Source organism: Diabrotica undecimpunctata, chromosome 9 (assembly GCF_040954645.1).
Source record: "Diabrotica undecimpunctata isolate CICGRU chromosome 9, icDiaUnde3, whole genome shotgun sequence".
In the NCBI taxonomy this organism is placed as follows: domain Eukaryota; kingdom Metazoa; phylum Arthropoda; class Insecta; order Coleoptera; family Chrysomelidae; genus Diabrotica; species Diabrotica undecimpunctata.
The window spans coordinates 45,781,247-45,793,911 of NC_092811.1; the positions used below are offsets into that span (position 1 = coordinate 45,781,247).

Genomic DNA, 12,665 nt, shown 5'->3' on the forward strand with positions numbered 1-12,665 from the left:
ATTTTCCTTCCATAGTATGTAATATAAAATTAGATTTTATTGAAAATAAACTTTAACAAAAATTTGTCTTTCATCAGTTGAATTAAAAATACCAGTAGCATTATTCAATATATTAGCTCTTACCTTTGTTAAGAGAAAAAACAGGAACCAAAATACTTTCTTGTACAACAAAACTTCTAAACGTAACAAATACACTTTGGGGTATTTACGCAAAAAAAGTCTCTACAGTATTAGCTACTAAACAGCTCGAGCACAACTAACAAAACGAGTGTAAGAGGTTCAAGTTAAAATATAAAGAAACCCTTTTCATCATTATCAATCTATTACCACATGAAGGGCTAGTGATGGCATTAACAATTTAAGCATTAGAATGTTTAGATTTGTATTGCTTTCTATAAACATTCATACCAAAGACATTTTTGGGATAAGTGATAATGATTACCCTTAGTTGCTTTCTTTGGATAAATTATGAATATTCGTTCTCCAAATATATTTTTTAACAGTATTGTGATCATTATTTTACACAAGTTAATTATCTGTTAAAAAAAACCTTTCCCATAAAGAACCTTTTATTCCAGCCCCAACAAATAAATCATAATCTAAAGAGTTTTCTTTATCTTAATTGGTACCCTTCTTTTGAAGAGGTATGCAGATAATAAAAGTTATTGCCTTGTCTATATTTATAATACTCGTTGTATAAACAGAAATAATATGAAACTTGACTAATACCTATTCTTCATAAATTTTTTTTATCTTAAAATATCGTCGCCCTTAAAGAGATAACCATCTGGTTATACATTTATTTTATGGCTAGAGTGAAAAAATTGAATTCTTTTATTTCATAAATTTTTAATGTATAAATTTGTTTACTTTGACAATATTAAATCATTTTCATTAGAATTTCAGAATTTCTATTTGCCTAAGTACAAGGCAACACCGAATGTATCTATCATCTGCCGGTATCGGTATATTTTTCACGTATATTCAGAGCGTATGATTACTGTACCTTAGTCGCTTTGGTTACTTTTATAATCGGTACTGGTATATTGTACTCGGTAGAAAATACTCATAAGTAACGAAGTAACGAATGTAACGATTTGGTTCCAAAATTTGTAATCGTTACTTCGGGTATTCGAAAGTAACGATTACTTTTTAACGAATAGTTACTTTTTCACCAACACTACCTCGCGGTGGTCACTGTGTAACTAAAATTTGTACCGTACGCGCATTCTATTTCGTGCGGGTATACGGGTCAGATGTGCGGAGCGTAACACGTCTGATCGCTTCGGAGGTCGGAGAGCAACTGAGTGGGTAGGGACATGAAAGGAGCAATTTGTACCTCCGATTGATTTGCCGACTCCGAGGAGTGTGCAAATCAATCGTGGCCCTGGTCCACCCACCTTACGGCATAAGACCTGTTTCTACACAATATCTGACGAAACCATGTCAAGAGAACCCATCCCAGCACCGCACTCCAAAAACTTGCGGTGAAAGAAGGATCCCTTTTTCTTTATTGAATAAAATAACTACAAAATTTCTACAAAATTATAAACTAAACAATATCTGGTATCCTAGAACCCTAATCTATTACTATTTTCTAACATGTTTACTAATCTATCTTATCTAGCTAATGAACTTATATCTAAAGGATGGTGTCTTTTCACTTCTCGCGGGGCTCAAGTGCTGTTGGGCGTAGTGTCACTATCACTTTCAGCACTTGGGTTATTGTTGCGTTGTTGCATATCACTTCACTTTTTCACTATGTTTATTAAAGTTTGTGACGCGTAATTATTGGCTAAGTTATTTATCGTGTTGTCCGTTGCGGTTGCTACAGCTTAACAGCCGACCGCTTTGACGATTTGGCTGTTCTGATATGTTATGTGTCCTGTGTGTCGTCGTCGAGGATCATTTGCTCACCCCATTCGTTGATCCATTGTGTTAGTTCTTTGTCTGTGATGTCGATGTTGGTTGGTGGGTATGTCAGTTGTTTTTGTAATAATTGTTGTGTCAGAGTTTGTCTGGCTGTTTGTCTTTGTGCTATCGTGCATGTGTTGATAACGTGGTGTTGGTCTTCGGTTGTGTTGCAGTGTCCGCAGTTTCCGTCTGTGTCTCGTAGGTTGAACATATGATAGTATGCTTGTAAGTGTCCGTGTCCTGTGATTAGTTGTGTTGCTTTCCACGTGAGTGTTGGAGGAGTCAATCTTACAGTTTTATATATGCTGTAAGTCTTTCTCCCCTTGTCTGTCGTGTCCCATGATTGTTGCCATGCGGCCAGTCTTGTGTTCAGTCTTAGTTGTTTTATGTCTTGTTTTCTGATTACTGTGATGTCGTCTTGTGTGTTGTTGTGTGCTGTGTTCGCTAGGTTATGTGCTATCTTTAGTCCTGCGTTTTGTCTGTCTGTTTTTACTATATTGTAGTGAATGTTGTGTTCAGTCATTTTTTCCAAGTGCAATTTTGCCATGTTTATTATTTTGTTTCTGTTATTTCCGTTTTGTATTTGACGTAGTGTTGCGGTCGAGTCCGTGTGGAATGTGATTGTCTTGTTTTCGTAGTCTTGGATGTGCTGAGTTATTATTTCAGCGCTTTTAGCTAGGGCCCTGGCCTCTAGGCTATTTATGTCTTCACTCGATTTTATTTTGTATTTTAGTCTGTTTGTGTCCGTTTGGTTTTCAATGTATATACCGATCGCTTTGCTTTCTCTGTTGTTATCAGATTTTATGCTAGCGTCGGTATATACCTTGATATCCGGTGTGTTTATGTCTTGTCTTAGTTTTATCGTTCTGTTTGTAGGGTGTGGTGTGTCTGGAGTTTTGAGTTTTAGGTTGTTTATGCTGTTCTTGTTTTCGTTATATGTTTTGTAAATGGCGAAGGCATCTATGTTCAGCGGTGTTGTTCCGGCCAGTACGTGTAGGGCCGCTGTTGGAGCGGTCTTATAAGCTCTTGTGATCGCCCGCAGAAATGGTCTTTCTGCGGCGGCCAACTGTTTTGCAATTCTTGTGTCCTTTGCTCTTTTGCCCCAGATCTCTGCTCCATAAAGGAGCATGGGTTTTATCGCGTTTTCATAGATTGCCTTCAGCATTTTTGGTGTCCGTCCCCAGTCCTTGCCGGCGATTATAAACAACTTGTGACAAATGTCGGCTGCTTTTTGCCTGTTCATTTTCACATGGTCCAACCATAAAAGGCCCGTGTCGAAGGTCAGTCCCAAGTATTTGAGATTTTCTGACGGTGTTATTATTTGGTTATTAATTCGTAGTCTCGGGGGTCTGGTTGGTCTGTGTGGAATGAACATGACTTCCGTTTTGTCACTGTTGTATTTCAGTTTATACGTTTTAGCCCATTTGTCACAAGCTGTCCATATTTTTGTCCATTTATTTTCCAGGGTGTGGAGTGACTTTCCCGTTAATAAAATAATTTGGTCGTCTGCAAAGGCCTGGATAACGTCGTGTTCAGTCGTTGTTTCCGTCTGCTCGATGAAATCGAACCAGGACTCCATCAGTAATATCCATAAGATGGGTCCCAGGCTCGATCCCTGCGGGCAGCCTTTTTGTGTCTTGTTCGTAATGTTTTCCGTAGTTATTTTTCTGTCTTGTAAAAAGTTTGTGCATAGTTCACGTATGTTTTGTGGTGTGTCTGATTTATGTAGGTTGTCTACTATTGTTGGGATCCAGGCAGAGTTGAATGCATTTTGGAGGTCTAAGGTTATCAGGACTGTATGAAATTTATTTTTCTTGTTTTCTGTTATTTTTGTGTTTATTTGTTCTATTGCATGTATGGTTGATCTTCCCTGCCTGAATCCAAATTGGTTTTCGTGAAGTTTGTTATGTGTTTCTAAGTGGTATACCAGTCTTTTAGCTGTCAGCTTATCGAGGACTTTTTTCGGTAGCTAGACCATGTCTGCTCCCTTCCAACACTCCGGAAATTCCCCGGTATTTAAGCAATTATTATATAAATTTGTGAGTATTACTGGGTTTGTCTCGTGTAAGTGTTGTATAATTTCCTTTGAAAGTCCGTCTGAGGCTGTTGCCTTTTTATTCTTCATGTCTGTGAGTGTCTGTTTTATTTCGTCTTCGGTGAAGTGTTTGTCGTTGTTTGTGTTCTGTCTGTATTGTTTTTGTCTAAGTTCTTTGTGTGTTTCGTCGTCTTCTTGTTCGTTGTCTGCCGGGAAGTATTTTGTGTGCAAGTATCGTATTGTTTCCTCTCTATTTTCCGTGTGTGTTTCATCGGGTTTTTTATGGTATTTAGTGTGCAGTTGTTGTTTTCGTTTTTCTTTATGATTTTGTAGCCGATGTTGCACGGGTTGTTTGGATCATTGTTCGTTAGGTATTCTCTGACGGCTGTTTTTTTGGTGGTCTTGATATTATTTTTGTAGAGTCTCCTCTGTGTTGTATACTCGATTTCTGCTCTTCTTCTATTAACTGGGTCTGTTTCACTTTGGAATTTTTTCCTAAGGTTATTAGTTCTTTTCCGTTGTGTTTCTAGCTCTACTGTCCACCAGATTTGGGTTGGTATTTTCCTTTTCCTTTTTTTCTTTGTTGTCTCTTGCAATATTTGTGTTATCTGGTTTTGTGTGTATATTGCTTGTTCGAGTGCTGTCCCTGTTGTGTCCCATGTTTTCTCTAGTGTGAGTCTGCTTAGTTTTGTTTTGTCTACGTCTGCTATGTTGTATTTTTTGTGTGAGTTGACCCTGTTGTTTTGCTGTTTTTTGGTGCTGAAGGTGATATACGGTGGTCACTCAGAGTTTCCTCTTCACTGACTTTCCAGTATATCACCCTCAGATCCTTTGTTAGTGTTAAATCCACCCAGCTTCTTCCTCTTGTTGAGAGGAAGGTCGGAGGGCTGTCGTGTGTGTTATTAATGTAGATGTTGTTTAGTGTCGCCCAGTCTATAATGTCTTGTCCTCTGTTGTCTGTTATATCTCCCCCAAACTCGGGTCCTTAGCGTTGAAGTCGCCCACTAGTAGGGTCTGGTTTTTGTCGTTTTCTATGTTTAATTTTTGTGTGTTTAGCGTGGTGTTTACGTCTCCTCCAGGTTTGTCGTATATGTTTATTATTGTAGTGTCAGTGTTGTTTGTCCTAAGGTGTATAGTTGTACAATTTTCGCTGGTTCGATTTGTAATTATTGTCACTTGTTTGGCTAGTGTGCGTTTTATAAGTATGGGCGCTTTCGTTGTTTTGTCTAGCCCTAGAGTGGTGTATTCAGTACTCTGCCACACGTTTCGTCCCGGTTCTTGTAGTAGTGCTATGTCTATGTCGTCTTTTTGTAATTTGTGTAATAGTTTATCTGTCGCTTCTAGGCCTCTTCCGGCATTAAATTGTATGAAAGAGGCCATTTAGTGATATTGTGTTGTGTGTGTGTTTGAGTTTTGTTGTTGTGTGTGTGTGTTTTAGTAGTGTTTGAGTTTTGTTGGTGTGTGTGTTTTTAGTCGGAGTAGTTGGTCTGGTGCTTTTGCTCTTCTAATTTCCTAACGTATATCGGGCATTTAGGGTCCCTAGCTTGATGTGTTCTTGGGCTTAGGTTCATTATCTTACAATTTATACAATTGTAGGCTGTTGCTTTGCAATTTTTTACATCGTGTTTATTGCCACATTTGTAGCAAGTCGGGTCCGTCTCCTTGCAGTATTTCGTTACATGGTTGTAACGGCAACATTTGAAACACATGCTTATGCTTACGTGCTCCTGCACGTAGCATTTCGTAAGGTCATAATAAATGTATTCTTTTTTTAGGATATCTTTGATAATATTTACGGGGCCTTCTACGTATAGGTTTTCCCTCCATTGGTTTCTGCATGTTTTTCTGTGTATTATTTTGAGGTTGTTTAGTTCGTCGTTGTGTTTGTCTTCTAGTTCTTCGTTTTCTGTCCTTAGTGCTTGTAGGAATTGCTCCTGCTTCTGGCCCCTTGGCATTCCTGTAATAATTAGGGTTGGGTCTTTTGATTTTGTTATGTCTTTTGTTTCCAATTTTTCGCACGCAGTCGTTCTTTGTTTAAATTTTTCATGTTGTTTTCTGTCAGCTAAGGTTTACATACCTATGCTGACAATAATTTCTGAAACTTCCGTACAGATCTCCAGGGCACCGCACCTCTCGAAGTCTTTCGAAAAATGCAGGTCACCACAGATTGTCGAAAGCCACAGAAATGTCAATAAAAACCATCATAACGTATTTTCGTTGACTACTATCGATTATTTCATAAACTTTGTTTACAGCGTCTTCAGTAGATTTTCCACTTCTGTACCCATATTGATCCGGGTGCATTCCAATGACATTCCTGACTTCACTCAGTCGTTTGCAAAGCAATTTTTCATACAGTTTACCCATTGTGTTTAGTAAACAAATGGGTCTGTATGATTTCGGTTCCCTGGGATCTTTATCCTTACCTTTATTTAGTATCACAACATCGGCTTCTTTGAAAACATTGGGAAATTTCCTTGGTGTAACTCATTGGTTATACATTGATGTCAAGTAGGGAATTATCTGCTCTTTCAGTACTTGGAGTACTTCTACGTGAATATTGTCTGGCCCTGGGGCTTTCCTCTTTTCATACTCATCAGAAGTTCATGAACCTCCTCTGAGTTGAATTCTTCAACTCGCGTGCCAGGCGTCTCATACCTTCGTGTCATTTCCCTCCGGATTTCCTGTTGTTCTTCGGTCTCGTTTTCCAGATTGTCAGGTGGCAGCAGTACATCTAATATAGTATCTGCTGATTCCTCCCAACTCTCTGTCAACGAGCCGTCCGGTTTTACTAATGTTGATAACATTGTTGGACTTCGAATCTTGTTTGACACGATTTTGTATGGTACGCCCCACACATCGAGCTGAAGATGTTTAGAGACAAATACTTCCCAACTTTTCGCCTTGGTTTCCGCCATTTCCCTTTTATAGGTTTCCTTTATGTTCCTATACTCTTCAAGTAGTTTTTGTCTTTCAAGAAAGATTCGGCATCGTTGGTAACGCTTTCTAGCATTACGTACTCTGCCTCTCAATCTTGTCAGACTTTCTTTCCAAGCCGTGTTTCCTACTAATCTAGATTTCGCTGTTTTAGGTATGGACTGATCCATCGCCTTTCTAATTGCAGCTGTTATTAGCTTTGCACTGTCATGGACATTACATCCTTCTCGTATCGGTTGCGGCAGACTGAACACAGCCTTCAGGTGTTCCCAGTTGGCTTTGCCTATATTGTATTTCCGTTCGGATATTTCATTATTTGACGGCCTTGTGTCACATATTTGAAACGTTATAAAATTGTGGTCACTAACGGTCGCATGTTCAGTAACCTTCCATCCCTGAACGAGGTTCGCAGCTTTCACATTAGACACCGTGATGTCTATGTTACTTGTTGCCCCCGCTCTGTTCTGGAAGGTTGGTGGGTTTCCTAATCTGTTGTGAAGCACTAGCTGTAGTTCATGTATCATGTCCTCAACTAGTGCTCCCTTTTCATCGGTTTGTGGAGAATTCCACAGCACTGATTTTGCATTTGCGTCCGCCACGACCACAACTCTTTCGTTTCTATATGTTCTAAAAATGTTTTTTATTTTATCAATGTATGTTTGAATATCCTCACTGAATTGACAATATAGATTAGCTATAATAATTTTACCAACTTTGGTTGATAGTTCAACACAGACGCAGTGCTCATCGCTGAATTGTCTCAACATGAAAAGTTTGATTCCACTGTTGAACGATACGGTAACTGCCATGGGATGATTTCCACAACTTGCTTTTTGTGCAGTTATTGACATAAACTGCACTTTGCCTTGCTTGGTATAGGGTTCTTGTAGACATACTATATCTAAACTTTCTTCTTGGGAAAATTTCCTGACTTCGTGCAGTACAGTTGCACTGCGCATGCAGTTAATTTGCTCAATTCGAATTTTTAGGGATGGCGCGTGTGTATTTGGCTGTTGGGCCATTTTTGAGTGTAGTCTACAGCTATCCTGCCATAAGTTTTTACAAAGTCACCGTATAGCTCTTCCAGGTCGAATCTTTCACCTCTCCTATCGAAGACTTTTTTCAGCAATAATAACAATACATCCGTGTTCGTTGGTATATTTAGACACCTAAGTTGTATTCTATCTACCGCATTCGGAACTGGAAATGTAACCTTATCACCATACGGATGAAGATGTCTGACTATATGCCTTAAGGCCGCGACTAGTATGGATGGCTCCTCTAGTCGCGATAGTCTCATATTGGTCTCCATATCTTCATATAGAGCCAATACGCCTTCATCCTTTGGTTTCGGTTGTTCTTGATTGACACTGTTTACTGGTTTATGGTTTTTCTTTCTTCTAAAAGAAATTAATCTATCTCGGAAACGTTTTGACGGAGTTTTGTGCGAAGTGGATTGTCCTACGTTTGGTACAGTATCTTCTAGTGCTGATTGTTTATCACAATCGTCACTATCGAATTTACTGTCCATAGTCGGTTTTCTGAATCTGACGATCCAGAAGCAACTTGTAAGTTGGACAATCCTTCGCATTGTCTTTATTACAGTTATTTTTACCTCTTAATTTGCAAGGTATGCAGACCTTTTGCTGCTCACCTTTCTTACAATCCTTTCTCTCATGACTATCACCGCAATGGTTGCATGCCGTTTCTCTCGTGCAATGTTTACTAACATGCCCGAGATCCTGGCACTTGATGCATTTAGCCACTACGAGATAGTCCTTAGCATTTACGGCATGAAAGCCTACGTATATTTTACTATTCACAATTTTATTTCCTAGTTGAGGTGAAACCTCCGCCACATAGTGAACGGTTGATTTCCCTCGCGGTCCTGTCTTAAAACGCAACTTAATATTTTCATTGAATTCGTTTTTATTCATGTAGTCGAAGTTTTGCTCTCTAATACTTTCGAGAATTTCCTCCTCCTTTTCTGTGCTTGGTAGGTCATATAAGATCACCATAGGCCTGCGTTTCCTAGGTGTCTCGCATTTGAAATTTTCAATTACAGTTCTGTTGTTCTGTAATTTAGTTAGATTTTCCTTCGAAGCTGTTTCAATTATCAATGCCTTGCCAGATGTTCGCATTTTGTTTATCTTGACCTTATGCACCCTTGGAGTTATAAGTTTTGTAAAGTGCTCTTGCACTTTCTTTCCGGTTGGTAAATTCTCTGCCGTTATAAAGAGCGTGTTATCCTCTTTGCGTTTTTCAATTTTTATTTGGACATCACTTTTTGGTAAGCCAATTACTGGAGTTGCCGCCATTTTTGCGTAAGACATTTCGCTACGCTTACTAGTATTACTTCAGACCTCAGTCTTTCAACTTCTTGTTTTAAGATTTTATTTTGCCCGTTTATATTTGCCATTTCCATGGCTAAAGTCAGTAGTCTTGCCTTTAGTCCTTCTTTACCAGCCTTATTTAGTCTTTTGGACGGATCCATGTCATTATCGACATATCTATCTAGCTACTACCAATTCGATTGTTTTTTAATTAATAACTATACAGAAAAATCTTTCCCTTTTTCAGGGAGTTAAAAAGACACTTTTTACATTTTTTTTTTATACTCAACTTAACCGTTCTCACCAGCCAACAATCTAAACAAACTTACACTAATGAAAAATGCAAGGTGCTTCTCTTTAAAGTAAACCTATTGCTATATCAACAAAGCTTAGTGTGGTATTTATAATGGACAATATGGCACAAAATAAAATCGGTAACCTGGGGTCAGTAAGAACTTTTTTCTTTCGCCATCTTAGCATTGTTACTACAGCAGCAAGATAGGTAAGATTGATGACAATAAGTGCAATTTCATCAATTCTTGCGTAGTACAGTTCTGAGATCGTCCTTTTTGGAATTGAATTCGTTTTCTTGGGGTTATCTTCATGGGGTTGTACTGAAGACAATGGGTAGTAGAGATTGGAGCTTATGCAATCGCGACAGTACTGGGGTTTGTTGTTACTGCTGCATTTCCATTCATCTGGGTGCTGCATAAGTAAAAACACTTTTTACAATTAACCTTCTTACTAAGGCTATTCACTCGTTGCCCGTAGGCCGCTTTCTACTATGTTAACACTCTGCTTGTTAACATAGGCCCTAGGGGCAGAGGGTAGGGACTTTTTTTTTTTAATATACATATGACAAGGATTCATCATATCTTGAATCTAATCCTGGTCGTATTTTCCTGAAGGGATAGTATTTGATACATGCAGTTATTTTTAGTATAATTAATTAAGTTAAAAACTAACTAACTATAAAACTAGTGTTAATTCCTAACTATAACTACAATTACCATTTACCCTGATTTCGGCCCGCACCCAAAACGTGAGCTCTGCTACTCATCCTCAGGTGCAAACCGCAATCACGGTTTCATGCACTACTCTACCTATCCTAGTTTATTCTAACAAGCATGCAATTCCATGCAGTACATGCAAGTGCATACTATCATGCCGACTTAAGTTCACCTCTCTGCAGTTCTGGTGAGCCACAGACCCTTATTCCAAAACTATCAGAGAAGATCCCTCTTGTCCAGTGACTCTGTTTTTAATTCAATAATAGTTTATTAATGAGCATCATTATTGGTTCCAATTATAATGATTTTATAGACTAGTTATTAATTTCTTCGAAGGTAGCTTATCTAGCTGTTCGTCTTCTATTATATATTTCCAGCTGTTTTTTGGAAATTGTATCTGCAAGTTTATTTAGAAGATTAAAATGGTCTTCGTTTTGTAGCATTTCTACAATTGTGAGATTTCTAAGTTGTTGTCTGATTATGTTGACGTTGTCGTAGGTATCGCAATAAAATAAGGTATGTTCCGGTGTACCAGGTAGTCCACATTCACACATGTCGGTATCCGCAAGATTGAATCTATTCAAATAGTTAGGATATGGGCCGTATCCCGTTAAAAAGTGTACTAACCCAGGTGTAGGGTTGAAGTACGCTGGTATTTCACCAAGTCTCGGTAAAAACTGGTGTAATCTTCTTGCTTTTTCAGTCATTTCCCATTCATTCTGCCACTGCTGCGTTATGATATCTTGGATATCACGCTTAGTTCTCATATCCACTCCAAGTAGTTCTTGGATCTTGTTGTGGTTCTGCTTTTTAAGCCAATAAAAGCAGGCTCGTCTTTTAATTTCTAGATGGAGTGTCAGAACTCCTGTTAGGACTGTCAGGGCGTAGGTTGATGTCGTACTAAAGGCTCTCGTCATTCTGACTAAGAAATTTATATCCTCACTAAATTTACAATACAGGTTCGCAAGTTTACCAACTTTGGTCTGCACTTCAACACAAACGCAATGCTCATCGCTGAACTGTCTCAACAAGAAAAGCTTAAGTCGACTGTTGAAAGATACGGTAATTGCCATAGGTTGCTCTCCACAGCTTGCTTTTTGTGCAGTCACTGGCATGAACTGCACTTTTCCTTGCTTAGTGTAGGGTTCTTGTAGACATACAATATCTAGACATTCTTCTTGGGCAAATTTCCTGACTTCGTGCAGTACAGTTGCACTGCGCATGCAGTTAATTTGCCCAATCCGAATTCTTAAGGATGTCGTGTATGGATTTGGCTGTTGGGCCATTTCTGTGAGTAGTCTACCGTTATCCTACCATAAGTTTTTACAAAGTCACCGTATAATTCTTCAAGATCGAACTTTTCACCTCTCCTATCAAAAACTTTTTTCAGCAACTGAAGCAGTACGTTTGCGTTCGTTGGTATGTTTAGGCACTTAAGTTGTATCCTATCTACCGCATTCGGAATTGGAAAAGTAACCTTATCACCATATGGATGAAGATGTCTGACTATGTGCCTTAAGGCCGCGACTAGTATGGATGGCTCCTCTAGTCGCGATGGCCTCATATTGGTCTCCATATCTTCATACAGAGCCAATATACCTTCATCCTTTGGCTTCGGTTCTTCCTGGTTTTCGCTATTGACAGTTAGTTTTTTCTTTCTTCTGAAAGAAAAGTGGGTAGGGACATGAAAGTGAGTTCTTCGGACCTCCGATTTGTTTGCCCGCTCCGAGGAGTGTGCAAACCCATCGTGGTCCTGGTCTGCCTATCTTGCGACATACGACCTGTAACTACTCAATACTTAACGAAACTCTGTCAAGGGAACCCATCCCAACACCGCACTCCAAAAATTGCGATAAAAAGAAGACCCCCCGATATCTTTCTTGAAAATAAAATAAAAGTATACATTCTTATAATTAGTAAATATCCTTAAAATTAATAAGTGTATAAAAAACTGTTTGTTCTAAAATCCTATTGAAATTAATAAATGTCCTTATAATTAGTAAGTGTATAAAAAACTGTTTGTTCTAAGTTCCTAATCTAAAAAATCCTATTCTGCTCTAAGTATAATATATCTAGTTCTAAAGCTAATCTATCTAACTAAGGTAGTGTCTTTTCACTGTTTTCGTGCCGTTTATTAGTGTTTTTCGCTTTCAGCACTTTAAGGTTTGCTTTTCGCGGCGCGCTTTGCACGTTTGTTTACTATTGGTTCACATTTACTCCGTTTTGTCTTATATTCGGAGGATTTTGCGTTTATTGCGCTGAGTATTTTACGGAATACACTTTGTCACTATGAGTTAGTGTTTTCCTTCGGGCAAAGGTATTGTCGGTTTTTGATTTTTATTTTTATATAGGTGTGTTGGTGTAGGTGTGTGTGTTATTTTATTTTAGGTGTCTTGTGTGTCTTCGTCGTAGAGGATCATGTCTTCTCCCCATTCG

General features: G+C 38.6%; 1 protein-coding gene across 1 annotated transcript; it reads right to left on the minus strand.

The window, feature by feature from the left end:
* Nucleotides 1–1,876: 1,876 nt before the first annotated feature.
* LOC140450599 (uncharacterized) lies at nucleotides 1,877–3,493 on the minus strand. The gene has a single exon (XM_072544254.1). It carries the CDS (start codon nucleotides 3,491–3,493, stop codon nucleotides 1,877–1,879), a length of 1,617 nt encoding a protein of 538 aa, XP_072400355.1.
* Nucleotides 3,494–12,665: the final 9,172 nt, after the last annotated feature.